Source organism: Peromyscus eremicus, chromosome 7 (genome assembly GCF_949786415.1).
Source record: "Peromyscus eremicus chromosome 7, PerEre_H2_v1, whole genome shotgun sequence".
Taxonomy (NCBI): domain Eukaryota; kingdom Metazoa; phylum Chordata; class Mammalia; order Rodentia; family Cricetidae; genus Peromyscus; species Peromyscus eremicus.
In genome coordinates this window covers 17808413-17836284 of record NC_081422.1, presented here as the reverse complement: position 1 = coordinate 17836284, position 27872 = coordinate 17808413, and the positions used below count along the sequence as shown (strand labels likewise).

Genomic DNA, 27872 nt, shown 5'->3' with positions numbered 1-27872 from the left:
CCTTGTCTCGAAAAACAACAACAACAAAAAGCATTTTAAATTGTGTGTGTGTGTGTGTGTGTGTGTGTGTGTGTGTGTGCCATGTGAGTGTGAGTGCACTCAGAGGCAGAAGACAGCATCAGACCCCTTGGAGCTGAACTTATAGCCCCTACATGAGCACTGGGAACAGACCTTCACTCAGCCACGTCTCCAGGCCCTCTTCTTAACATTACCATTGTTATTATTATTAATTATTATTATGGAGAGTCATGGAGGGAGACAGAGAGGATGTGCCAGGCTGTACGTGTGAAGCCCTCCAGTTTGTCCTGTCCTCACACCCTGGGTTCTAGGGATGGCACGCAGATTCTCAGGCTCCAAGAGAAGGGCTTTCACCTGCTCAGCTATCTCACGGGCTCTCACCCCACACTTCTTACATCACCTTCCCTGGCTTGAGTTTTCTACTGCTCAGATATCAATACCTACATATCAGAGATCTAAAGCCCAGGTATTGGGGTACACCTGTAATCCCAGCACTCAGAAAGCTGAGGAAGCATGGTCATGGGCTACACGAGACCCTAGAAATCTCAAGCCCTTTTTTAATCCTTGAACCTAGAGGTTGGAATCTATACGGTTTCATATTTGAGGCTTTGGGGATGTGCGTGACAGGGTCTCAGGCAACCCAATCTGATCTCCAACTTGCTACGTAGCCAAAGATGATCTTGAATTCCAGATCCCTGTGCCTCCACCTCCCCAGAGTTTGACTACAGGCACATGCCACTACCCCCAGTTCATGAGAAGCTGAGGATGGATGTTAGCTAGGCAAGCACTCTTCCAACCACCCCACATCCCTAGCCCTGATCCAGGATTTTGGCCCGTGTCACTGGCTCCACAGCCACACTGCCTCTCCACATTTGTCCTTAGATACACCGCGACAGCTCACCCACACCCATGCTCACAGCCATCTAGATCCAGTGTTAGTCTCCCCAGCACTCGGGGGAGGCAGGCACCGGGCCAAACTTCTGTTACAAACAGGTCTTTATTAAAGATGAGGAGGGAGGCAGGGAAGGGGGACAGTGTTTCATCTGCCCGCTGCCTTTGGCTATTCGGGGTAGGGGGACCTCCTTCTGCTTCACCCATGCCCCCCAAGATGGCACATCTGCATGAGGCTGAGGCATAGGGAGCAGTATGAAGAAGAAGGGTGGGTCCCAAGAAAATAAAGTACTTTTCCACAGCCCTAATAAATAATAGAAGGTTTGGGGGTGCCCTGGGCACAGCCAAGGGGAGACAGCACCCGGAACTCCAAAACCTGTGAACTGGGGCAAGCCCTACCTAAGTAGGGAGTGGGAGGGTGTGAGATGATGCACCTGGGGGAGGAGCTAGAAGGGTAGGGATGCCCACAGAACCCTGCTATGGGGGAACCTGCCCCCACCCTCCAGCTGGACTCCGTGATTCTAGGGAGAGTCTGGACAGCCCTCCTTGACTCTGACTTGGCTTTGACACGGGTGGTCCCCCATTGACTGGAATCATTCCCACCCACTCTCGGCAATTCTGAAAACCAAGGGCTCCGTTTAGACACTGAGCATTGGCCAGAGTTGCCCTCTTGCTTGAGGACGCTAAGAAGTGAGAGGTTCCTATCGGCTGGAGTAAACTTTTCGGTTGAATTCTGAGAACTAGGAGCTCTCACTGGATAGGCAATGGTCAGTTGGGTCAAGCATCAGCCGTTGAAAGGGCAGTCCTAGGGACATGGGCCCACCTGGTTATTTATGCTTACCCAGATGTCCCAGAAGGCCAAAGAGCAGTCAAGAGACGCCCCCACCCCCCAAGTGTCCTTCCAGCCATCTTCTGATGCCGAGCCTGGCTGGTTTGGAGGGCCAGGGTCCTTTAGCACTTACGTGGCACACGCACGCGTGGCAGGGAAGAAACGGGGACACTGGGCGTATTTTAGGTGGTGGGTCTCACAGCAGGTGGTCGCGGCTGGCAAACAGATAAGGGCTGAAGTTGTCGCGGTGGAAGGGGGAGGGATGGAGTCCACTGAGGGTGTACAGGTCCCGTAGCAGGGGTGTGGGCAGCAGCAGCTTCCGGCCGCGTCCGCCTCCCCCGCCTGGGCCCCCGGGTCCAGGGGAGGAAGGCGAGGGACCCTGGCTGGGAGTCGGTGCGGGTAGGGGCAGCGGCAGCGGCAGGGGTGTTGGCTCAGACCTCAGTCGAGGGCGGGGCACACGGGGCGAGGAGCACATGGCTGGGGCCCTGGAGGACACACAGCTGGGAATCAGGTGGCCACGGCGGGCACAGTTCTGCGGCTCTAGAGATGACATTCGGAGATGAAGGGGTTAGCAAAACTGGAAGGGTGGCACAGAAGCCCAGGTGAGACCTCTGCCCACCTGCAGGAGCCCCTGTTCAGCCCCCCACTTCCTCAACACTCACTGGATGGGGTGAGCCGTGCCGGTGTCGAATGCGGCCTGCAGGTCTCGGGTTCCTGGGACAAAAAAGAAGAGGGGAGAGGCTAGAGGATCCCAGGACCCCTCAATTCACAGTCAAACGGGGCTCATCAGCCAGACGCCCCCATGGAAACCGCACCAGAGATCTCCAGAGTAACGACGTAACTTCGGGAGGGAGAGGGGAGTGTAGCCTTCCATTCATAAAGGCTGCTTTCTTCCTAGGACTTTATTCCCAGAGCTGGATGGCTCCCCACCACCCTCCCCCGCGAGGCAAGGACCCTCACCGCCTGATTTCCTACCTCCCTGGGCCTCCTCCACCCACCACCCTCTCCAGCCCGGAGCAGCTCCCGGGCCCCCTTACCTGGGCCACACTTAACTTTTCGAGGGGGCTGTCCATAGTGGGGGCCTGGCTCAGGTCCTCCCAGGGGGAGAGCCTTCGACCAGAGGGGGGTCGGCTCTGGAAATTGTGCACAACACAGGTGACCTAGGCCAGAGAGATAGGAGCATGTTGAGGCCTGAGACCAACAACACAAGAATTATGAAAATACCATCAGTTTCAAATAGAAACTGAGGCTAGGATTTCCAAACACATGTAACCTTTCTTTACAATTTTACTTTTTACTTATTGGTTGATTTTTATTTTTATTTTTTAAAGAAAGGGTCTCTCTATGGCTGTCCTGGAACTCTGTGTAGACCTGGCTGGCCTTGAACTCAACAGAGATCCACCTGCATCTGGGACCAGGAGTGTACCACCACGCCTGGCTGCATTTATATGCTTGATATTTGATGTATTGTGCAATTATTTGGCATGAATATTGGTTTTTAATTTTTTTAGATTTATTTTTATTTTCTGTCTATGAGTGCTTTGCCTGTATGTGTGTGCACCACTTGCATGCCTGGTGCCCATGGAGGTCAGAAGAGGGCACTGGATCCCGTGGAACTGGAGTTACAGATGGTTGTGAGCCACCATGTGGTTGCTGAGAATTGAACCCAACTCCTCTGCAAGAGGGCCAGTGCTCTGACATGCTGAGCGTCTCTCCAGCCCTGAGTATAGGTATTTCAGTGTTTCAAAAATATTATTACTTCTTATTATAACTACTCACTCTGTGGGGATCCACCCACAACACATTGCCTTTGTGGAGGTCAAAGGAAAACTTTCGGGAGTTAGTTCCTTTTGCCAGGTGAGACCCAGGATGGAATTCACACTTAGGCAGTTACACAACTGCCTTTACCTAAGAAGTTTTCTCAGTAGCCTTTCCCCAAATGTTCAAGGGCTGAGTTATGGTTCACTCCATATGATGCTTGCTTAGCATGCATGAAGCCCTGGGTTTCACCCCCAGTACCACAAAAACAGGGTATTGGTGGGGTAGTGTATGGAATCCCAGCACTAGGAAGATGAGGCAGGAGGATCAGAAGTACAAGGTTACATTTGGCCAGGAGTTAGTGGCACACAATTTGAGTCCCAGCACTTGGGAGGCAGAAGTAGTCAGAGTTCTGTGAGTTCAAAGCCAGCTGCTACACAGTACATTCCAATTCAGTCAGGGTTGCATAATGAGACCCTGTCAAAGGAAGAAAGAAAGAAAGAAAGAATAGAAAAAAAAAAAGAGGTTTCATTAATTCACTATTTAGGAGCTCTGGCTGGGCCTGGAACTCACTTTGTAGACCAAGCTGGCCTCAAACTCAAGAAATCTCTCTGCTTTTGCTACCCAAATGCTGGGATTAGATGGATGTGCCACCATACCTGGTCAATACACACACACACACACACACACACACACACACACACACACGCATTTAATGCAGGCAAAACACTCACACAAAATTAAAACTACACAAATCTTTAAAATATGTGCATATTTTTTAATGTATGGGTGGGTGTATATGTTTGTGTATGTGCAGGTGCATGATTGTGGGTGTGTGGGTGTGTATGTGTGTGCACATGAAGGTGTGTTCTGCTGTGGAGGACACAGGTTGGTGTGTGTGGAAGGCAGGGCTAGTCTCTGGTGTCATTCCTCAGGAGTGGTTCACCTTGTTTTTTGAGACAGTCTCTCATGGGCTGGAGCCCCCAGATTAGGCTAGACTGGCTGGCCAGTGAACCCCAGGAATCCTCCTGTCTCCGCCTCCCTGGTGCTGAGCTGGCAAGCATACCACTTCTGGCTTTTACGTGGGTGCCAGAGATCTGAATTCAAATCCTTATGCTCCACCAACTGAACCGTGCCCCCTCCCCCGTAAAACAGTATTTATTTCGGTTGCAGAGTGTTGTGGCATCCCTTTAAAATTTGCCCAACATGACGTGACCTTGTCAACCCACTTCATAGATGAGAACAATCAAGCAATCAGGGTCAAAGGAAGGGACAACTGCCCTCCCCAGGTCACGCAGAATCTATACACCCTTCAGCATCATCGAGCAATTCTACCTCTTGGGCCAGGGGCCTGATAAGAGGTCTTCCATTCAGAGATGGGTGGGAGGGAGACTCACCAGAAACGTGGCGATGGCCGCCCCCGTCAGAAAGCCAGCCAGCACGTCCGACCAGTGGTTGCGATACTCTGCCACGCGGACCACGCCCACCAGGAAGGCGGGGCACAGCAGGGCCAGGCAGAGGGAAGGTTTCACCAGGCGGGAGCCCTTCACGCGGAACACTAGGGTCACGTACATCTGTGGGACCCAAACTGATCAGAGGATGAACCCACGCTTTTCGGGTCAGAGCAATGGAGGCTTGAGGGAGTGGCCGGGGGCCTCCAGGAATGGGGCAGTGGACCCAAAGCGGGCCTCCGGAGGGGTAGGTGGAGATGTGACCACACAAGTGTAGAGAAGGGGGGCCTGGATTTGAGATGGCAGGGGAGGGACTTCAAGGGTCCCAGGGGTTCTGCATGAAGGTGGTGTGGCCAGAGCGCCAAAAAGGACAGGTGAGGGTCTCTGGAACAGGCTTCCCCGTGACGGGGAAAGATGCTCGCTGCATTAAAACAGGCGCACAGAACCAAGGAATAGAATCAGGGCCTAGGGGGCTGGAGAGGTGGCTCAGAGGTTAAGAGCACTGTTTGTTCTTCCAAAGGTCCTGAGTTCAATTCCCAGCAACCACATGGTGGCTCACAACCATCTGTAATGAGATCTGGCACCCTCTTCTGGCCTGCAGGGATATGTGCAGACAGAACACTGTATACATAATAAATAAATAAATAAATCTTTAAAAAAAAAAAAAAAAAAAAAAAGAATCAGGGCCTAAGGGGCTGTTCCGGGAAGTAGCCTCAGAGCCCCATGGGGCCAGAGGGGACACATCAGTCATTCCAGAGGCCAGAAGAGGAAAGAAATCAAAGCAACAGAACGTGGGAACAGTGAAAGGCAACGGACAGAATTAGAGAATTAGGGGCGTGACCAAAGCAACAAAGGGGAGGGGCGAGAGCTCCAGGAGGCGGAGTCAAAGCCCACAAGCTCACTTCCCCAGCCATCATCCTGGGTCTGCAGCCTCGTAGCAACTGCAAGGGGCGGTGAGTCCAGGGCAACTGGGGAGTAGTCAGGGCTCTAGGGCTGGGATGCACCACGAGGGTGTGTGACCTCACGAAGCTCCAGCTCAGTGGGCGTGGCCGCACTCCCAGAGCTCCTCCCCCTCGATCAAGCACCCACCCACCCACCCCGACCTCCTCCAGACCCCTGGCATCTCCCCGAGAGCCTCACCGCAGTGTAGGTGACCGCGTAGGCGCACAGGGCCGCGTCCTTGCAGGGGAAGGCGCGGCGAGCGGCGGCCACCAGGCTGGGGCTGCCTGCACAGGCGCTCTGGTCCGTGACGAAGCGGTCAGGCCCTGGCCGGTCAGGAGACGGCGGTGGGCAGCCCAGGGCCGTGTAGTTGGGGCGACACACAGACAGGAAGTGAGGCGTGGGGTTACCGGTCACCACCTGTCCCGCATTCGCGAAGATGGTCGTGGTGAAGAGGCCGAAAGAGTACACCCCTGGTGATGGGGAGAAAAGAGTCATATCCCTTCAACGGCGTGCCCCACACGGTTCCATTAAGCCCCTTGTCTATGTCTAACATTGATTTTTACGCCAGGCAGTGGCACACACCTTCAATCCCAGTGCTGGAGAGGAAGAGGCAGGCGGATCTTTCTTTGAGTTGGGAGACAGGCCTGGTCTACAAAGTGAGTTCCAGGACAGCCAGGGCTACACAGAGAAACCCTCTTTTGAAAAAAATCGGAAAAAAAATTTTTTTATACTTATTTATTTGGGTTTTATCTATTTGTGTAGACACTGTGATGCTTTATGTGGAGGTCAGAGGGTAGCCTGAGGTATTTAGTTCTTTTCTTCAACCACATAGGAACTCAGGTTGTCAGGCTTGGCAGCAAGCTCCTTTGCCCGCTGGCAATCGCTGGTCTCAATTGTCTTGCTATTCTTAGGACAACGACGGCCACTGTAGTCAAGCTGGGACCCTATGACAGCTGGGCTGAAGTCCCCTTACCTTTGGTGCCACCATGGGTCCCTCACTATAATGTATATCTACCTATAGTCTGTCTCTAAGAAACAAACTGTGTCGGGGCGAGCCCCACCCCCACCCCGGACTTCATCACAGCCACCAGGGCCACTCAACACCATTGCATCAGGAGTTCGAGACCTCCTAGGAAGACCCTATTGAAATTTCTGGGATTCCTCCTCTCTTTGCCCTTCTCTTCCTTTTGTATTCGTTAAGAATTACATTTGTTTGGGGCTGGAGAGATGGCTCAGCAGTTAAGAGCACTGGCTGCTCTTCCAGAGGACCCAGGTTCAATTCCCAGCACCCACATGGCAGCTCACAACTGTCTGTAACTCCAGTTCCAGGGCATCTGACACCCTCACTGACATTTTTTTGCCTCACAGGCAAAATAAATAAATAAATAATTTAAAAATTTAAAAAGTTGCATTTATTTGTTTGTGTGTGCTTATGTGCAAGGACGTCAGAGGACAACTTGGGACAGACCTATATGTCTGTCCTTCTAGCATATAGGTCTTAGGGTCTGAACTCAAGTTGTCAGGCTTGGTAGCCGACACAGTGCCTTTACCCATGAACCCTCTGACCAGCAGCCCCACCCCCACCCCAGGCAGAGTCTAGCTATGTAACCCTGACCAGCCTTAAGCTTGATCTATAGACCATGCTGGCTTGGAACTTTCAGTCCAGCCTGAACTTTATTTTTATTTATGTGTATGTATGTGTGCCTTCATGAGTTTATGTGTACCACGTGGATGCAGGTGCCCATGGAGGCCAGAGGGTGTCAGAGTCCCTGGAATGAGTCACAGGCACTGTGGGCTGCCTGATGAGGGTGCTGGGACCTGAACCCTGGTCTTCTGACAGGGCAGCAAGCACTCTCAACCACTAAGGCATCTCCTCAGCCCCTGACCAGAACTGCTGATAGTTCAGATTATAGAAATATGCCAACCCACACAGCTTGCTTTTTTTTTAAAGTATTGACTCATTTTGTAGCCCAGGCTAGCTTCCAGATCTTCCTAACACAGCCTCCCCAGTCCTAGGATTTCAGATGTCAGCACCACACAGGCTTGCACTCTTCATGTGAGCAAGTGCATATGTTTGTTGTGGAGGTCAGAGGTCAACTTCAGCTGTCATTCCTCTGACACCGTCACATTTGGAGACAGTGCTTCTCACAGGCTTAAAACTTTGCCAGATAGGCCAGACTGGGTAGCCCAAAGCTTCCAGGGATCCACCTGTCTCCACCTCCCATCTTACCGTCCTGGACAACAAATGTGCCATCCCTGGCTCTTAGAAAGATTTTCTTGGGCTAGAGAGATGGCTCAGCAGTTAAGAGCACTGGATGCTCTTCCAGAGGACACGGGTTCAATTTCCAGCACCCACATGGCAGCTCATAACTGTCTGTAACTTCAGTTCCAGGGGATCCAACACCCTCATACAGACATACATGCAGGCAAAGCACCAATGTACATAAAATAAAAATAATAAATTATAAAAAAAATAAGTTGGGCAGTGGTGGCACAAGCCTTTAATCCCAGCACTTGGGAGGCAGAGGTAGGCAGATCTCTGTGAATTTGAGGCCAGACTGGTCCACAGAGTGAGTTTCAGGACAGCCAGAACTACGCAGAGAAAACCTGTGTCTATATGTAATGTATGTCTGTGTATGTATGTATGTGTGGGTACATGCGTGTGTGTATGTGACTGCATTTATGTGTGTGCATGCATGCCTGCATTATGTGTATGTGTGCCACATGTTGAATGCAGTCAGAGGACAACTCAGGAATCACTTCTCTCCTTTGACCATGTGGGTCCGGATAAACAAACTCAAGTCAAGCTTGGTAGTAAGCACCTGTACCCACTGAGCCATAAGGTAGAATTGTCCCTTTGCCCCTGAACCCACCTCCCTCCCCAAGACCATTGGACTAACCCCAGGCTGCATCTCTCACCCAGGAAACGGACCAGCCTCCGGAGTGGGGGGCTGAAGCGGCAGCAGGCCCCAGACACAATGGTGCTCTCCCCACTGACAGGCCTGGCGGAGGGTGGAGCAGGAAAGAAGGCACGGGCCAGCTCCCCCAGCAGGATCTGTGAACGAGACTAAGATGGGGTCTTCGGGACCTTCGAGGCCAGGGCGCCCCCAGCCCCAACCTGGCCTTCCTGCCTTCTGGGAGTCTGTACTCCCTGGCATCCCCCCTGGGTGACCCACACCATCTCACCGTGAAGGTAGGCCCAGCAGTGACCAGAGCATAGATGAGGGCGGGAGGTGCCCGGCTGGCAGCCTCAGGCCCGGGGTACGGCTTGGCATAAGCGCTGTCATAGCAGAAGAAGCCCTGGGTGTGCACAGGGAAGGTGTCCGTGAACTCCAGGCGGTATGCCAGCAGGACCACAATGCCCAGCAACACAGACTGCAACCGGCCAGGACCAAAAGAGGCAAAAAGAGACAGGAGGAGGTCAGAGGCCATGGAGAGAGAGACAGGGAAATGGAGACAAGAGGAGAGGAGGGAGGAAGAAGGAATACATTTTCACCTTCCCAACAGCTGTAGCTACGATTCTGGTTTTGTTTTGTTTTGTTTTATCTTGTTTTTTGTTTTGAGGCAAGGCCTCATGTAACCTAGGATGGCTTTAAACTCACTATGGGGATAACTCCTGATCTTCCAGCTCCTACCTCCCTAGTACTGGGGTTATAGTTATGGATCAGTACACCTTGTCTACTCAGTGCTGGGGATGGAGCCCAGGGCTTTGTCCAGCTAGGCAAGTCTCTATGAACTGAGCCATATCCTCAGCCCATTTTTTATTTATCTATTTATTTACTTACTGTTTTTTTTTTGTTTTTTTGTTTTTTGTTTTTTTGTTTTTTTTTTTGTGTGTTTTTTTTTTTTTTTTTTGATGGTCTCATTATGTATCTCAGGCTGGCATGGAAATCATACAATTTTATTGTTGTTTTAGACGGGGTATTACTATGTATCCCTGGCTGTCCTGGAACTCACTATGTAGACCAGGCTGGCCTCGAACTCACAGAGATCCACCTGCCTCTGCCTCCTGAGTGCTGGGATTAAAGGTGTGCACCATCACCTCCTGGCTTGATCTCATTCCTTAGTCCTGCCAGGCCTGGAACTTACCATGTGTATGGAATGGCCTTGAAGTTGTAGGCATTCTCCTGCTTCTGCCTCCTGGATGTTAGGATTGCAAGTATGCATTACAATGGCTGTGCCTTGCAATTTCTTTTCTCTTTCTGTCTTTATCTTTTTTTTTTTTTTTTTTTTTTTTGAGACAGTCTCATGTAGCCCAGGCTGGCCTTGACTTCCCTGAAATCCTTCTCCTTCAGCCTCCTAAATGCTGAGGTACATGTGCCACATATGTGCCATCATGCCCTGTTAATTATGCCCATTTTAGAGATGAAGAAACTGAGGCTCAGGCATGTAAAGTCCCAAAGTGTGAATAGTTTAGGGCAGAATGGGGCTGGAATCCAGAGAGGAATGCTTCTGAGCCCAACCCTGTCACCACATTTCAAGAGAAAGGGGGCAGCAGCTAAAGTTACAGGGTAATGGGGTGTGAGAGGTCAGAGAGAGAGAGAGAGAGAGAGAGAGAGAGAGAGAGAGAGGGACTGCACTGGAACCAGGAAGGTGGGAAAATGAGTATGGGAAAGGGATGGTCCAGGGGCAGGGAAACAGGCTGGCCAGGGATAAAGGGATGAAACAGGAATCAGGTACCCTTTCTCAGAGTGGCTCTGAGGTCCTCACCTCCACGAAGACGAAGCAGGGGATGATGGAGAAACTTCGCTTCAGGTGAGGTCTCCCTCCAGCCATGGTGAAGGCTGGGCCTGTGGAGGAGGAGGGAGTTCAAACTCCAGGGGCACATGAGTGCATGAGGCTTCGTGGAGCTCTGAGTCTGCTCTTTAACGTGGTTCCCACCCTGCTGGCCCTGTCCCTGCCCAGTGGACATCCCTGCCTCTTCTAACACCAGGCTCTGACTTCTACCTGAGACCTAAGACTTTTTTTTCAAGTTATCATTTTGTGTGTGTGTGTGTGTGTGTGCATGTGTGCCACATTCTTTGTGTGGAGGTCAGAGGGCAACCTTTCATGTGACCCAAAAGATTCTATTGTGGTCTCTTTTCTCTACTTTCTACAAAATTCTAATCAGATCTCATGCCTTTTAGGGGGACCTCTAATCAGTCTTCAAAGGAGACACCTCCAGCTTTAGAGCAGGGTGCCCTTCTCTTTGGTACCCTTCACCTGAATCATATTTTAGGGAATTTCATCTTCTTCTCCCAGGGGATCCCATGCTCCCTGCCCTCCCACTCCCATAGGCCCTTTCTCCTAACCCCTTCCATCATGGCCTCCACATGCCAGCCCCCACCCCACCCCCATGGGCTGTGGTATCTGGTGCGGGCTGATAGCCAGACCCTCCCTCTCTCCCAGCTGCCTCTCCCTCCGCCCCCCCATCTTCTCAGCCCGGCTGCCTCCCCCAATCTCCTCTCCCCAACCCCCTACATCTAACTTCACTCCTCAAGGGTTCGGTAGCCGATACAGCTCATAGCCACCGTGACACCTGCTCTCACCTGTGCACGCGCCCTAGGGCTTCCCACAGGCCTCCACCTCGACCACCACCAACTCACAGCCACTCCCGGAGGCCAGCAGGGCAAAGACACTCATCTCCATTGCACGGATGTGGGAACTGAGGCCCAGGCAGGTGAGGGTAGGCACTGTGTGTCCAGGGCTCCATTGAGGCCTACTCCACAGAGTGACATATTGGAGTGAGGGTCACCATAGGTTCCAGATGTACAGAGTCACTCACATGGGTACTCTCACACGGTACAAACCAGCCACAGCTTCCACCCCAGACTCTATACACAGGGACACCTCAACACATGACATTCATCTATTCCAGCAAGACCCAAGCATACTGTGTGGGGTGCCTGTTTCATGCTGAACCAACCAGGTTTGCTCATTCACACAAGTCCCCAGTACTCCTAAACACACACACACACACACACACACACACACACACACACAGTTTGCATATGGCCTGTCAGAGACACCCACACAGATGGAACATACCCCCTCAAACACAGTCAGAGAAACACACAGTCAGACACATCCCAGCCCCCTACAAACCCTTACCCAGATACAGTCATCACCAGACTCAAGGTTGCCAACACACTTAGAGTCACAGCAGAGTCACTCCACACAATGAGAGTCACAGAATGGGTCACAGAGTCACACCCCCAGTTACAAGACACTCAATGACAGTCACACATATGAACACCCTCTCCAGTCATAAGAGAGACAGTGTGCCATCCACAACCTCAGCCACATGGCCAGGCAAGGTATGTGCCATGGACTTGAAGCCACTGCAGGTAAGATCAGACACCTGCCAGATTGCAAAACAGCCACGCACCCCATCAGAAAGAACACAACAGTATCACAAAATGACAGCCAGATCACACAACTAGACACCTAGACACACACACAGTGCAAGCAGTCACACAGTGCGCCTCATGGATCGTTCTCTCTCTCTCTCTCTCTCTCTCACACACACACACACACACACACACACACACACCGGCGGACACACCCGAACCCAGCACAGCCAGAGAGCCACACAACCAGTTACACAACCACACACCAACACGGGGCAGCCACACCATCATTGACCCATAGCCACCCTAGCAGCACTGTGACCCGGCTCCTGAGGCCCCTGGGGGTCCCCTCTCCAGGTTCCCCTCCCCCAACCCCATCCAAAGCCCGAGACGGCCGCCTCCCCACCCCCTAGCTACCCTCCCCCAAAAATGGACCCGCAGGGAACGTATCGGAAGGACCCACGTCCCCGGTCTGGACCTGCGTGTCCGGGCTGGGCAGCCTCGGGGCTGGAAAGAAGAGGCGCCCACGCTCCTCCCTCACCCTGTCTAGGCCGTCGCCGCCTGAGCCCCCTCTCCGTCTAGACGGTCCCGGCGCTGCAGGACAGTCAGACAGACCGCTGGTCAGGCAGGCAGGCGGACACGGAGATGGAGAAGTCTGGACCGCCGGGCTTGCAGCTCCGCGCAGACTCCGTGGCCGAGGCAGGGGCGGGGCCAATGGGCCTTATTTGCATAATCCAGTGGGGTGGGGGGAAATGGTACATCATTTGCATAACCCATGGGGGCGGGCCCAGGGCGTCGTGTTTGCCAGGTGGGCGGGGACATTGTCGCCTTCATTTGCATGACACTGTGGGCGGGGAGTTGTTAGCGTATTGGGGCGGGGCTATAGAACGCTCATTTGCATAACTCAATGAAGCAGGCGGGATGTGTTGGCAGAGATTGGAAAAGAATGGAGAGATGGGTAGGTAGACTGAAGGAAGAGAAGAGTTCAGCCTCTTCAAAGGACACGCTATGCCACGCCTCTCTTCATTTGGGCCAGAAAGACTATCTGAATAACCAGGTCCATTTTTGTGTTTGTGACGGTCTCATGCAGCCAGCGCTAGTTGGTCTCCAGTTCTCTTTGCAGTTAAGGCTGGCCTTGAGCTTTGGATCCTCCTGCCTCCGTTTCCTTGAGTGCCAGAATTCAGGCCTGTTCCACTACATCTGGTTTGTAGGGTGTTGGGGTTGGAACCCCAGGTTTCCTGTATGCTAAGCAAACACTGTCCTCATTTTGTTTTTTAACATTTTTAAAATTACATTTATTGATTGGGGTGTGTGCCATATTTTGTGTGTATTTAGAGGTTGGAAGACAACTTGCAAGAGTCAGTTCTCTCCTACCATTGGGAGGGTCCCTGAGATCAAACTCAGGTCTTCAGACTCAGTGGCAAGTGCCTTACCCATTAAGCCATTTAGTTGGCCCACTTCTGTTTTTGAGACACGGTCTCCTCTAGCCCAGGCTGGTCTCATACTTTCCGTGTTAACTTTGAACTGATATGCCTATTTCCATCTACCTCCCAGGTGCTGGATTATATGCCCAACTGATACACCCTATTTTCTCACTGTCCTAACTAGACCCACACATCCTTAAAAGTGTCCTGGTCTCTGCATCCTCTGAGACACCAAGGAGTTGGCTGGGGGTGGCATGGGGAGGGACTCAGACTCTTGAACCAGCAGATGAAAAAGTCCAGGGTGGAGGAAGGTCTCAGCTAGTTTATTTTCTCTTTGGAGGGGTCTTCAGGGCAAGCAGTCCCAGCTGCTCAAGCTGTGGGGAGAGAAGGTAGGTCATGGTCTAGCTTTAACCACCAGAACTCAGGGTTCCCAGCCAAGGACCAGATGCCTAGACAGAGTGCAAGTCTCAAGATCTAAACTGTGGGAATCACAAGGGGGCCAGATGGTAAGGGATGGTAAGAGGCTGAGGAGGGTCTGTACCAGGAGGATAAGATCCACTCTTGCTGAAAGGTCTTTCCCAGTCAGAATCGGAGTCCCAGGAGGGGTACTGAGAACTCAGGCACCGGTGTTCCTTGGAGCCTGTGGGAGAGACATTCCATTCTGGCCCTTCAGACCCTGAACATGACACTCTAACAACTTCAGAATATGGACTCTGCATCCCTCGAAATGAAACCACACTGATCCATGATCTAGATACCCATATTCCTTGTGTGACTTAAAGTAATACTAAATTATATCAATGACCCTTTAAATGTTCCCTTTAAAAGATCCCATAAGGGGCACCAGAGAGGCAGCTTGGTGGTAAAAAGTACTATTAGCTGCTCTTTCAGAGGACACAGGTTCAATTCCCAGCACCCACATGGTGGCTCATAACCCTCTGTAACTACAGTTCCAGAGGATTTGACACCTTCTTCTGGCCTCTGAGGTCACCAGGTACACAAGTGGTACACAAATATATGCAAAACGCCCCCACACATACAATAAAATAAAGTACATCTAAAAAAATCCCATAGAGCCAGAAATGGTGGCATATATCTGTAACCCCTGGGGAGCTGGAAGCAGGAAGATCAGGAGTTCATCCTTGGCTACATAGTGAGTTTAATTAAGTTAGTCTGAGCTATGTAAGACCATATCTCAAAAAACCAAGACTCTAAAAATCTCACAGATCCTAAATATGACCCCAATCAGCTTCTGCATGAAGCATCCAGGGTCTATGTAGCCCAGGCTGGCCTTGAACTTGAGGTTCTCTTTCACTTACCACCCCCCCCCCCAATTTCTGGGATCATAGGCCTTCAAAATCTCAACCAGTCTCTCAGCCACCCAATGTAGCCTTAGAACAGGACCCCATCTGATGTGACCCTCAGAAGACCCCTGAAGGTGGCCTCATATACGTGACGCTGGGAATGACCTCCCCCCCCCCCCCCCCGACATCCCCATTACACTCAGCCCCTCACCCCTGAGACTGGAGGCTCTGGGCTTGGTGCCCACGGACAAGGCAAGACAATCGATGGAGCTCTGCAGACTGTGGACAGCAGACCTGTGCGGGGACAGAGAGACGGGCCCCAAGAGACACTGGGGTATCCAAGGTACCCCAGAATCAAAGCTAGGGCAAGGGAAGCTGTGGAGAGGTTGATGCCTAGGATAAGTAGGAAGGACTAGAACCATTTGTGCTCCAGATGCGGTGTGTGTGTGTGGGGGGGGGGGGTGCAGGTTAGAGGAGGGCTAGGGGTCAGAGGTCAGGCTGGAGGCTGGCCTCACCATATGTCACTCAGCTCCTTCTGTAAATCATCCTTCCAGCAGCCACTGCTTTCCACAGGCCCCTCCTCAGCCTCTGGCCATGAAGATGGTTCATATGCCTGCTGCTTCATCTTGGTCAGAACCTGAGGTTCGGGAGGGGGTTGTGGGGATAAGCAATCAGACACACAAGTAGTGATGACCATAGAGAGAGGTAATCGTGAGGTGGCAGCTTTATTCCCGGCTGTATTGAGAGCATGGAACCCTCAATGAACACAACTTCCTGATCGGGGAGGGATCGCGGCCATTACGCCCATTATATGGAGAGGCAAACGGAGGCCCAGAAAGACAAAATGATTTGCCCATAATAACATACCATTAAATGGTAGAGCTGGGATTTGGTTTCTGCCTCTGAGACTCAGTCCAATGGTGGAAGCATGAGCTCCCACCTTACCCCCCGTCCTCATTTTCTCCGCTCACCTTCCGGCACTTCATCTGTGTTTTCTGCATCTTCTGGATATTCAAGAGGTTCTCTGAGATCTCATCCTCCTGGGCCTCTGTTGGGGAGAGCGCTCAGTGGACAGAGGAAGCCGAGGAGCCCCACCCGTTCCAGGCCACAGCTTCCAGGCACTCACGGAGCTTCTGATAGATGAAAGTCACTTCTTCCCGCACCAGCTCCAGTTCCTCCCACAAGAACTTCTTGCTGAGGGGAGAGATGAGCCTAGACCCACATCCCAGCCCATTCCCCAGGCCTCCAAGGCCTCCCACGTCCCCATCTGCCCAGCCCACTTCCAGCCACAGGCTCCTCCCACCGCCCTAGCTCCTTCCCGGGCATCAGGCTCCACCCACACCACAGCCTCAGACTGTTCCGCAGCGCGAGGCTCCACCCACCCAGCCCTAGACCCCGCCCACAGCCCCGGCTTCTTTCACCGCCCCGGGGCCTGAGCCCTCACCTCCCAATCTACTTTCTCCTTCCTATCTGGATCTCCCCAGGCCTGTTCTCTCCTCCTGATTTCCACTCTCCAGCCTCTCCGCCTCCCTCAGTCTTTCTGAGGCCCTGCCTCCTTCCCCAACCCACCGCCAGCACCTTCCAGCTCCGTTAGACTCCTCAACACCCTCCCTAGCCACCTAGGTCCTCTCAGCGACCTTTCCTGGCCCTCTGTCGAGTCCCCCAAGCCTTCCACTCCCTGCTCCATTAAGTTCTCTCAATGGCGGCCCGCTTTCTTACAACCTCCACACTGCCCTCCTGCACACCCACCTGTCCCGGATCTCCTGGGCCAACAGCTGCAGGCAGCGAGTGGTACGGGACCGTTGCATCTCTTCACCGTCCCTCAGAGTCTTCTGCAAGCCCTGAAGACCTTGGGCCAGGGCCCCATACAGCTCCTGCCGACTCTGTTCCGTGCCCCACTTATGGCCTTCCTTCTCTCCTTGGCGGCTTGTGGGGCTCAACACTTCTGTAGAGAGGGTGGGATACTCTTGATTTTATTTTTGTGTGTGGGTGTACATGTACCCATATGTTCACGTGTTTGCACAGGTGTGTGCACAGGCAGACACGTGGATGTGTGTGGGCGAAGGGAGGTCCAAGGTCATACTGGGTGTTCTCAATTCTTCTCCACCTTATCTTTTGAGACAGGGTCTCTCACTGAACCTGGAGCTCGAAGATTGGGGTAGATCTGCTGGCCAGGGAGCCCCAGGGCTCCTCCTAGCTCCACCTCTGCAGAACTGGGATTATAAGTGTACACCACAAAGCCCAGCTTTTTTTCAGCCTGCTTTCTGGAGATGAACTCAGGTCCTCATGCCTGCATGACAAGCATTTTAGTAACAGCCATCTCCCCAGCCCTGTATTTTTTAAGATTACTTATTTCTATTTTATGTGGTTTATGTTTCATAGGTGTTTTACCTGGTTCCCATGGAGGCCAGAAGAGTGTGTCCTATCCCCTGGAACCGATGTTACAGAGGATTGTGAGCCACCATGTGGATGCTGGGAACACAACCTGGGTCTTCTGCAAAAGCAGCCAGTGCTTTTTTATTTTTATTTTTTTTGGTTTTTCGAGACAGGGTCTCTCTGTGTAGTTTTGGTGCCTGTCCTGGATCTCGCTCTGTAGAGCAGGCTGGCCTTGAACTCACAGAGATCCGCCTGGCTCTGCCTCCGTGTGCTGGGATTAAAGGCATGCACTACCAGGTCCAGTTTTATTCCATGCTGGAGGTGGAACCCAGGACTTCATGCATGCTAGGCAAGTGCTCTACCAACTGAGGCCCAGCCCAGCCCAAAACGGTGGGAACCGGATGTGGGCTTGGGGACCAGCCTTGACTCCAGCTTTCCCTGACCGTGTTCTGACCTTGACCTGGAACGAACTTTTACTCACTTCCAACTTATTCAGACCTTGGTCTCCGTCTAGTCCTTACCTTCAAGCTGCTGGATTTTGATCTGTTGTAGGCAGCTCTCCTTCTCCAGCATGGTCACAGAGTGGTTCAGGAACTCAAAAGCCTGAGGGCGTGGGGGCACAGGTGACGCTCTAGAGTAGGGACGATGATGAGAACAGGGTACAGAGGAGGGGGAGGGGGCTCACCTTGGTCTGAGCCTGCAACTGGGTCCTGAGAGACTCTAGTTCACATCGTAAGAGCTTCTGAGCATCAGGGATTAGCATGGCGTTTTTAACTGTGGGCAGAGGCAAGGGGGAGCCATGGCTGAGATAAGATCAGGGCAGAGATGGGTGGGTAGATCAGAGGAGAGACAGGGGCATGTAGAGAGCAGGGGGCCCCCTTGAAGCATTTAATGAACATGGGCCTTGATACTGGAGAAGTGGATGTAGGGGGCCTGCAAGATGGCTCTGTGGGTAAAGGGACTTGCCACTCAGACAGATGACCTGAGTTTGAACCCAGGGACCCACAGGGTAGGAGAGAACCAACTCTGGTAAGTTGTCCTCTGACCTTCAAATGTGTGCCATGGCACACACGTACTGGCACACACATCCTCAAATACAGGAAGTAAATAAATCAAAGTAAAGGAAAAATTAAGTGGGGCTAGAAACCCAAATGCCTCCCTCCAATCTCACTAGGAGAGGGCATTCACCTTTTATTTTAGAAGAACCAGGCTCCGGGGACTTCTGGGAAAGAGAAGAGGAGAATGGTGATGTATTCCCAGACTGCTTACCTTGATGCAGTTTGGAGGGAAGGATCAGAGTGGTTCTCTTGAGTTCTGGTTATCCCTAACCAAGAATTCAGGCAAAACTGTGTCCAGGGGCATTCATCTAGTGCCCCTACCCCCAAGTTCATCATCTGCACATGCTCAGAAGTGCACTTGTGTGTCTCATCTCACATGTTTATGGGCCCCTGGATTGTCCCTGGCTTGACCTTTCTCCTGAGGAGTACAAGACATCGCTCACAGCAGTGTCCATAGCGGACACCATCAGCGCGTGACACACCACCACAAACTGTTGTTGAACACAATCAGCTACAGGCACACAATTTTAGACACAAGTATGAGTCACACACACACACACACAATCAGAAACCATATAGATACAAAAACAAACACCAAGCACAGACACACACCCCTTCAAAATATGAAAGTCAGACATAATGTCTCCTTCCTATAATCCTAGCATTCGGGAGATGGATGCAGAAGAAACAGGAGTTCAAATCCAGCTTTGGCTACAGAGCAAGTTCCGGGCCAGCTTGGCCTACAAGAGACACTCTGGAAACAAGCAAAGACACACAAACGGGTTTTCTTCTATTCCTTCCTTCTTCCCTCTAGAGGTGCTGTTCTAGGTGCTGAAACCCCTGCTCTGCAGTCCCTTCCTAGGCCCCACAGTGGTACACTGCAAGTACATTCCTAGGTGGAGGAGGGTTTGGGGAGTGTGTGACCTTGGTTGGGCTGTGGTTCCTCTTCACGAGCTCCTGGTCATGACAATGTTCCTTGTGCAGGTCTAAGTTGGAATAGGAAGTAGCCTCACGAGGCTGAGGTGCTGAGTCCCACTCCGGCTCCCAATCCACAATCCTCGGTGTTTGTTCTGAAGCAGCGTTGACGATCTCAGGCTCCAAGGTCCTGGACCAGCGAGTCATACAGTCCAAAGCCCTGTCTGAGGAGGACCCTGGGGGAAAGGGGTTTCCTTCAGGAACAAGTGATAGCAAGCTTGCAGTTGTCAGCCCCTCCCGGCCCTCTAGCTGTCTACCAGGCCCTCCAGGAACTCCAGTACTTGCCCCTCTTCTGGTTGGCAGGCCAAGATGTGGTGGAGAGTGAAGGAGGTGAGCGGAGATGAGACACACAGTAGTCAGGGTCCCGGGGCAGGCCAGCCAAAAGAGGGTCGCTGCAGAGACGGGGGTGGGAGGGACTCTGAGACCAGTCTCTGACTGCTAATCCTTTCATTTTTAGTAATTTACTGCTGTCTTTTGAGACAGAGTCTTGTGTAGCCCAGGCTGGCCTCCCCTAGCTCTAGGATGACAGGTGTGTGTCACTACATTCAGTTTATACAGTGCTGGGGATGGAACCCAGCATGTTAGGCAAGTGCTCTACCAACTGAGCCTCAACCCCCGGCCTCCTAACCCCTGTAGAGTCTCAGAGGTGTTTCAGCCCAGAAATGTCTCAGTGTTGACAGAAGTGCAAGTCAGATGAAAGGTCAATCACAGAGGTGGGGCTGGGGTACGAGAACCCAGACATCCCACACAAAGACATTAAGACAGCCCTTGAAGGGCTGGTCAGAGAACCCACGAGTAAAGTGCTTGCCTGCAAAACTGGATCCCCAGTAACCAACTGAATAGTGGAAGGACAGAACCAATGCCGTAAGCTTGACCCCTGACCTCTACATGTATGCCATGACATGTGAACACTCACACACACACATCATGCACACCTAAGAATAAGAAACAAAGTTTTATATTATGAAAGAAACCAAAGAAGAGAGATGGCTCAGTGGTTAAGAGCACTGACTGGTGTTCCAGTGGAACTGGGTTCAATTCCCAGGTTGTCTGGAGTCCAATCATGCCAGGATAAAAAATAAATAAAAGCAAAAAAAAGAAAAAGAAAGTAGGGGAGTTGGGGGGGGCATGAGGGATTGGAAGAGAGGAGGGAGGGAGGGGAAACTGTGATCTGGTTGGAAAAAAATTAATTAATTTAAAAGAAAGAAAGTAGTCACACACTTTTAATCCCAGCACTCAGGAAGCAGAGGCAGGCAGATCTGTGTGAGTTCGAGGCCAGTGTGATCTACATAGTGAGTTCCAGGCCTGTCAGAGCTACCTAGAGAGACCCTGTCAAAAAAAAAAAAAAAAAAAAAAAAAAAAAAAAAAAAAAGCTTGAGAATTGGTTCAGCAGTTAAGAGCACAGCTGCTCTTCCAGGACCCAGGTTCAATTCCCAGCACCCACATGGTGACTCACAACCTTCTGTAACTCTAGTCCCAGAGGATTTGATGCTCTCTTCTACCCTCCGTAGGAACTAGGCACGAAAAGTAGTGCACAGAAATACATGCAAGCAAAACACTAACACACAAAAAACAAAATGTAAAAATCTGAAACAGCAACAACAACATAACCACACAAAGGGCCGGACGTGGTGGTTCACCCTTTTAATCTCAACTCTCAGGGGGATCCCCGAGTTCCAGGCCAGCCTGGTCTACAAAGCTAGTTCCAAGCCAGCCAGGGCTACACAATGAGAACCTGTCTGGAAAAAAAATCATATCCACTTTACTGGGCTGTCCTGATAACACAGATTTAGTCCACTGCTTGGTAAACGAGAATTTGTTCTAGAATATCACCTGAGGACCACAGATGCCCTAGAAGAGTTAGAGGGGGAAAGGAAGGAGGCATTTCAGAGCTCCACCGCGGGTAGATGCCCAACCATGTCTGCCTCTCCCACCTCAATAAATCCAGAGACTTCTTCGAGCGAAGGGGCGTGACCACTGATACTGGCCCCGCCCTTGCACCCCGCCAGTCCCCCAATCCCCTTTGCCATCCCCACCTACCACATACCACCTGTTCATGCTCTCCCATCAGGGACCACGAAGCCAGTCCCAGCTGTGACGCTGAAGTTTTGATCCCTTGGGGACACCTTCGCTGGAAAACGCCCGAAGGCCGAAGGTGGAGTCACAGAGAAGGGCGTGGTCTGCACTTAAGCCCCGCCCGCTCAGTCCGGGTCAGGCGCGGAGCTCACGGGCGCCTGAGTATCTTCGGTGTGACTGGATGAAGTTCGGAGAGGCGGGACGGCAGGATGATTCCCGCGAGCTGATTGGGCAATCGCTAAGTGGGCGGGCCCAGAGTTGTCAGATATGTGATCTTATTGGCTTCTGGCTGGCTGGGAGGTGGGGCGAGGCCTGCGGTGCGGAAGAAAACCCGGGAGGTCTCAGGCGAGCCGGAGCTTCCTAGGAGCTGCCCGGGTTCGTGCACGCCTGACCTCGGGTGCTCCACGGTGGGATCATATGGGGGCCCTGGGGGTGCTTTGGGATGTTTCTATATTATCTCGGGTTTCTGGATGAGGGCTTTTGGTTTTCTGCAGAGCCAGGGTGATCCCTGAAGACCTAGGGATGCGAACTTGAGCTGCTGGGACTCTGGCTTTTGGGGTTCTATAAGGTGCAGTTGATATTGGGGTCTAGAGAAAGCCTGAGATCTTTTGTTCTAGAATTTTGTTTGTTTGTTTTTGAGACAAGGCCTCATGTATCTCAGATTGGTGTCCAGCTCCTGATGCTCCTGTCTGTACCTCCTCACTGCTGGAATGACAGAAAAGAGCCAGTGCTTGCCTTATACTGAGCTGGAGCCACTTCCCCGGCTGGAGCCTGAACTTTTTATTATTTGTTTGTTTTAAGACAGTCTCACTATATCTTAGGCTGTGATTTTCAGTGATTTTCCTGCATCATCCAATGTTGGGATTACAAGGGTGAGTCACCAGGCCAGTCTCTGTTTTTAAATGCTTTTTGGAATGGAGGAGTGGCAATCCCCCTGTGTCATTCTCCCAAGTGTGAGCTTCCACACTGGACTGAGATTGTTTTATTTATTATTATTATTACTTATTGCTATTACTTTGCACGTGTTGGGAAGGGACTGTGAGGCCAACACTAACCAAGTCTCTGAGCTCAAAGCCACAATTCCAGCCCCGAGCCTGAGCTCAGATGGACTGGTTGGGAAAGAGGCTGTCCAGGGACTGCTTTGGGTCTTCCCACTGCCGTTTCCAGACTTTTCCCTCATCTCTGCACCCGTGTAGGGCTGGCCCTAAGCATTCTCTGCCAGGTCTCAAAGCTAGGGGGCAAAGGTTGAAGGTTAAGCTGAATCACTGGTGCCTCCTTCCCAGGGCCACAGGATGGGGGAAGGTGAGGATCCAGGAAGCCTGATTAAGGTGGTCCACTTGCTGGTCTTGTCTGGTGCCTGGGGCATGCAGATGTGGGTGACCTTTGCCTCAGGTAGGGACCTCCAACCTGTTATTTAGGGTGGGGACTGAATGGGAGGGGAACCTGGAAGTGTCCTAATAGGCGTTTGTGGCCCTCCACCTCCCAGGCTTCCTGCTTTTCCGGAGTCTTCCTCGGCATACCTTCGGGCTAGTGCAGAGCAAGCTCTTCCCCGTCTACTTTCACATCTCCTTGGGCTGTGCCCTCATCAACCTCTGCATCTTGGCTCCGCAGCGAGCCTGGATCCACCTCTCACTCTGGGAGGCCAGTCAGGTATGAGGGTTTGAGGGCCACCATTCTCTGCAGATTTGTCCCCAAGACTCCAGGGAGCATTTATAGAGACTTTATTTTATTTTAACGTGTGTGTGTGTGTGTGTGTGTGTGTGTGTGTGTGTACACATTCATGTGCACAGTCACGTGTAGAGACCAGGGTTTGATGTTGTATCTTCCTCTCCAACTCTCTACCTTATTTTTGTTCTTTTGAGACAGGGTTTCACTGTGTAGCCCTGGCTGTCCTGGAACTCACTTGGTAGCCCAGGCTGGCCTCCAACTCACAGAGATCAGCCTACCTGCCTCCCAAGAGCTGGGATTAAAGGCGTGCCCCAACCCACTTAGCTTATTTATTTTTTTTGAGACAGGGTCTCTCATTGAACCCGAGGCTCACTGATTTGGTCAGACAAGCTGACTGGCAATCTCCAGGGATCCTTCTACCTCTGTCTCCTCAGCACTGAGATTTCAGGCATGAGCCGCCATGCCAGCCTCTGTACCAGGGTGCTGGGGGACTGGACTCAGGTCCTCGTGCTTGCATTGCGAATGCCTTACTGACCACATCTTCCCAGCTCCTCATTTGATGTTCTTTTCATAGTGCTGGGGATAAAACCCAGAGCCTGCAGTAGCTAGGCATGCACTCTACAGGTACATCTTCTTGACCTACATGGGTAGTGGTGGTGTTATTATTCCGAGACAGGGTCTTGAACTCAGTATGTGGAAGATGAGTTTGAACTTCTGGTCCTCCTGCCTCCTGAAATCGCAGGCATGTTCTCCCACCCATCATTTTATGAAGTGTTGGGAATTGAACCCAAGGCTTTGTGTATGCCAGACAGGAACCCTACCAACTCAGCCACATCACCAACCCTCCGGTGAAGAAAAAATTTTAAAGATTTATTTTTATTATTTTCTTTTTGGTATTTTGAGACAGGGTTTAATCTCTGTAGCCCTGGCTGTCCTGGAACTCACTCTGTAGACCAGGCTGGTCTCTGCCTCTCCAGTGCTGGGATCAGAGGTGTGCACCCAGCTTTGATTATTTTCATTTATGTGTTTATTGTCTGTGTGTAGGTATGTGCATATATGTGTGAGTACCCTCAGAGGCTAGCGGTGACAAATCCCCCTAGAACTATAGTTATAGGCAGCTGTGAGCTGCTCAGAGTGGGTGCTGGCAACCAGACTCTGTCCTCTGCAAGAGCAGTGTGCTCTCTTAACTGCTGAGCCAGCTCTCTACATCCTCAGAGGCGTAGCCCAGGCTGGCCTCCAACTTGTGGATTCTCCTGCTTCCACTTTTCAGGATATCCTTCTGGTGTGCGCCACCACAACCAGCTCAAGTGACATTGTTTTGAAAGGGGAAAAGAAATGCCTCTTATTCCTGGTAAAGACAGAGCTGGTCACTGGGTGTCCTTGAACAGTGCACACATCCTGCATGGCTACCCCAGGCAGCCCTTTATGTCCAGCCTTATCTTCCCCTTTGGCTCTTATTTCCTCTGTGCCCAATAGCTGGGCCTCCTGCCAAACTGCAGTGACTCAGCTGAGCCGAGGTTCTGACCTCAGTTCATTGTGTGAAAACTAGCCGGACTGGGAATTTAGGTTTCCCCACTCCCATGTACACTTTCCCTCAGCCACAGCGTAAGGAACAATTCTTACAGCTCAGGTTTCCTCACCCTTCCCTCCCTCTGCTCTTGAAGTTTCAGATGTGGGCAGGTGAGACTTGATGGGTGTGTCACCTCTCAGCCTGGTGTGGTGGTGCACACGCCACACACACACACACACACACACACACACACACACACACACACACCATCCCAGGATGTAGGAAGATGTTCCAGGCCAGCCTGGGCTACGTAGTAAGACTCGGTTTCAGACACAGCAAGCAAGCCAGGTGTAGTGGTGTGAACCTTTACTCTCGGCATTCTGGAGGCAGAGGCAGGAGTTCAAGGACAGCCAGAACTACACAGAGAGACCCTGTCTCAAAAAAACAATTAATTAAAATTAGGTCAGGTCGTGGTGGCACATGCTTTTTATACCAGCACCCAGGAGGAAAAGGGAGGCAGATACCTGTGAGTTTGAGGCCAGCCTGGTCTACAGATCCAGTTCCAGGACAGCCAGGGCTAAACAGTGAAACCTTGTCTCAAAACACCAAAATAACTGAAATAAAAAATTAAATTAAAAAGCCAAGGCTGCCGGGCGGTGGTGGCTCACGCCTTTAATCCCAGCACTCGGAGGCAGAGCCAGGCGGATCTCTGTGAGTTCAAGGCCAGCCTGGGCTACCAAGTGAGTTCCAGGAAAGGCACAAAGCTACACAGAGAAACCCTGTCTCGAAAAACCAAAAAAAAAAAAAAAAAAAAAGCCAAGGCTGACATGTGGTGACACCTGTAATCCCAGGTCTTGGGGGCAGAGGTGGGAGGATCAGGAGATCAAGGCCAGTGTCAGCCACACAGGGAGCCTGAGACCAGCCTGAGCTACAGAGATCCTGTCTCAACCCGCTCCCCACAGAAGAATAGTCTCTTAGGGCTCAGAGAGGGTTCTGGGTAACTGGTATTTCCCAGGTGATTGATTGAGTTCCTGTCATTCAGTGTCAGTTCTGGGGTCTGAGATGGGCCCTGTTTTAGGCTGTAAGCAGAGAGAATGAGGGAATGATGAGTGTTATGTCTTCCTTTTGGGGAGAGCAGATGGGCATCCTGTCATCCCAGCTCTTTGGGAGGCTTAGCCAGGAGGATTGCAAGTTCAAGGCTAGCCTTGGCTACATAGTGAGTTCCACTCCAGCCCAGGCAACTTAGTGAGACCTTGCCTCAAAGTGAAAAGAGTGGAGGCTGGGGGATGACTTGGGCAGAAAAGTGCTTGTGCACAAACCTGAGGACTTGAGTTTGAATCCTCAGCATCCATTCAAACAGCAAACACAGAGGAGTTACCCAACATGGGGAGGGGGTGGAGTCAAGGGTGGAGACAGGCAGACCCCTGAAGCTCACTGGCCCACCAGTCAGTCCAGCTGAATGAGGGAGTTCCAGGATCAAGGAGAGACACATCTCAGAAACCAAGGTGGGCGGTTTAGCAAGCAGAGGCCCTTGCTTGCCAAGCCTGATGACAACCTGAGTTGGATCCCTGAGGGTCTACATGGAGGAAGAAGAGAAATGACTCCCTCGTGTTGTACTCCAGTCTGCACGTACACACACAAAGGCATGTTATTACACACACACACACACACACACACACACACACACACACACACACACACACGCCTCTGCAAGCACATGTGCATTAACAAGTACATATACCACATAGGCACAAAAGAAGTGAAGGGAGGGATGTAGCTCAGGGGTGGGACTTACATGTGACTGAGACCCAAAGATCTAGTCTCAGTACTGCAAAAAACATGTCTTGTTTTGAAGAGGAGGTTTTGGTGTTCAAGGTGTCTCTGGGCAAGAGAAAAAGCCATAGATTCTTTCCTAAGGACTGCTACTTTCAGGGTCCGCAGTCTGGGTGCAGGGCACTCTCTGGGCTGTGAGGATGTTGACATGCTCTCTTGGGCCCCTCCATCCTCTCAGCCCCCCTCACCTTGCCTCCCCATCGCTGTCCTCAGCTCGCTCTACTGCTCCTGAGCCTCACACTGGCCACCATCAACGCACGCTGGCTGGAGGCCCGCACCACGGCCGCCATGTGGGCCCTGCAGACTGTGGAGAAAGATCGAGGCCTGGGGGCAGAGGTGCCAGGCAGCCACCAGGGCCCCGACCCCTACCGCCAGCTGCGGGAGAAGGACCCCAAGTACAACGCTCTTCGCCGGAAGTTCTTCCACTACCATGGCTTGTCTTCCCTCTGCAACCTGGGCTGCCTGCTGAGCAACGGGCTCTGCCTTGCTGGCCTTGCTCTGGGGCTCCAGAGCCTCTAGCACAGGCCCTGTGTGCCAATAAATGCTTCTTTGGAGATGGCTGCGGTTATTTTTCCAGGTGACGAGTGTGTTTGTGTGTGTGTGTGTGTGTGTGCACATGCACTGGGATAGCACTCAGTTTCATGTTTCCCCATTCCTGTAGCATGATGCTTTGGAGCGTGAGCTATCACCGCAGCTCTGGCATATATCTCCTCTAATGATGAGCATTTATTGAGTGACTGCTGTATGCCTGGCATGGTGCTGACCGTTGCCCTTACTATGTGCTACTGTAGGATGGCACAATCGTATTCCATATCCTGCTGACACTGGAAGTGGCACTGTGACTTGTTTAGGCTGATGAGATGTGAGCAGAAGTGACATGTATTTGCAGGACAGGGTGGAGCTTGCTCAGCTTTCCTAGTCCGTAGCATCCACCCTGAGATGGGAACCTAGATGAGTGGTATCCCGGAGACTCTGGGGCCTGCTTATTTCTGAGAATAACTCGGTTCTTCCTAGATAACACACACCAGCTCAGTCCATATATATTGGAGCTTTAGAGACAGCTGTTCCCTTTAGGTGTCTGGGTAAGCAGAGAAGTTCAAGTTGCTCTTTGTGTGTGTGTGTGTGTGTGTGTGTGTGTGTGTGTGTGTGTGTGTTTTAAGGCAGGGTGTCCAGGGAACTCTGTGGCCCAGGTTGGCCTGAAACTCATGACAATCCTTCTGCCTCAGCCTCTTACGTGCTAAGATTACAGGTGTGAGCCACTACATCAGTCTATATTTTTGTTTTGAGACAGGTTCTCTGGGTCCCTGGGTCAAACCCATCCTGTAGATCCCTGGAATCCTCGGGTCATCAGGCCTAATGGCAAGTACCTTTGCCCACTCATCCATTTTGATGGCCTCTCTTTATTTTGAATATATAATATTATTTGGCCT

At 51.8% G+C, this 27872-nt stretch overlaps 3 protein-coding genes across 7 annotated transcripts; 1 reads left to right on the top strand and 2 right to left on the bottom strand.

Annotated features, from left to right (window-relative positions):
* Window positions 1-1551: 1551 nt before the first annotated feature.
* Window positions 1552-12892, bottom strand: Plppr2 (phospholipid phosphatase related 2). 2 transcript variants are annotated; one of them, XM_059266717.1, is made up of 10 exons: window positions 12760-12892; window positions 11418-11587; window positions 10600-10679; window positions 9076-9264; window positions 8809-8944; window positions 6088-6359; window positions 4894-5070; window positions 2776-2898; window positions 2401-2452; window positions 1552-2278 (listed from the first exon to the last, which is right to left on the bottom strand). In XM_059266717.1, the coding sequence occupies exons 3-10, from the start codon at window positions 10663-10665 to the stop codon at window positions 1935-1937; spliced, it is 1359 nt and encodes a 452-aa protein (XP_059122700.1). In that variant the 5' UTR covers window positions 10666-10679; window positions 11418-11587; window positions 12760-12892; the 3' UTR covers window positions 1552-1934. The 2 variants fall into 2 exon arrangements, with proteins under 2 accessions (XP_059122700.1, XP_059122701.1); XM_059266718.1 differs by having other exon boundaries at window positions 2130-2278; window positions 2792-2898.
* Window positions 12893-13949: 1057 nt separating this feature from the next.
* Window positions 13950-21581, bottom strand: Ccdc159 (coiled-coil domain containing 159). Of its 4 annotated transcripts, none has more exons than XM_059267480.1 (13): window positions 21403-21581; window positions 19641-19747; window positions 19305-19531; window positions 18511-18544; window positions 18008-18096; window positions 17844-17925; window positions 16696-16891; window positions 16073-16140; window positions 15918-15994; window positions 15462-15583; window positions 15158-15240; window positions 14184-14282; window positions 13950-14016 (listed from the first exon to the last, which is right to left on the bottom strand). In XM_059267480.1, the coding sequence occupies exons 1-13, from the start codon at window positions 21411-21413 to the stop codon at window positions 14012-14014; spliced, it is 1200 nt and encodes a 399-aa protein (XP_059123463.1). In that variant the 5' UTR covers window positions 21414-21581; the 3' UTR covers window positions 13950-14011. The 4 variants fall into 4 exon arrangements, with proteins under 4 accessions (XP_059123463.1, XP_059123464.1, XP_059123466.1 ...); XM_059267481.1 differs by having other exon boundaries at window positions 21396-21580; XM_059267483.1 differs by lacking the exon at window positions 21403-21581 and adding an exon at window positions 21189-21366.
* On the top strand, window positions 21540-26996 carry Tmem205 (transmembrane protein 205). Its single transcript, XM_059267484.1, is given in 5 exon segments — window positions 21540-21717; window positions 21720-21776; window positions 22715-22823; window positions 22918-23081; window positions 26656-26996. Coding segments are annotated over 5 exon segments (741 nt in total). The 5' UTR covers window positions 21540-21612; the 3' UTR covers window positions 26962-26996.
* Window positions 26997-27872: the final 876 nt, after the last annotated feature.

Coding starts and splice junctions, on each gene's coding strand:
- Plppr2 (XM_059266717.1), bottom strand. CDS start 10,665: ATGGCTGGAGGGAGACCTCACCTGAAGCGAAGTTTCTCCATCATCCCC. Junction 6,360..8,808: donor GAGGCTGGTCCGTTTCCTGG/GTGAGAGATGCA, acceptor CCCCATCACCAG/GGGTGTACTCTTTCGGCCTC. Junction 2,279..2,400: donor GGCACGGCTCACCCCATCCA/GTGAGTGTTGAG, acceptor TGTCATCTCTAG/AGCCGCAGAACTGTGCCCGC.
- Ccdc159 (XM_059267480.1), bottom strand. Junction 18,097..18,510: donor TGGTTCTTCTAAAATAAAAG/GTGAATGCCCTC, acceptor CTCTGCCCACAG/TTAAAAACGCCATGCTAATC. Junction 15,241..15,461: donor AAGGAGCTGAGTGACATATG/GTGAGGCCAGCC, acceptor GTCCCCGCACAG/GTCTGCTGTCCACAGTCTGC.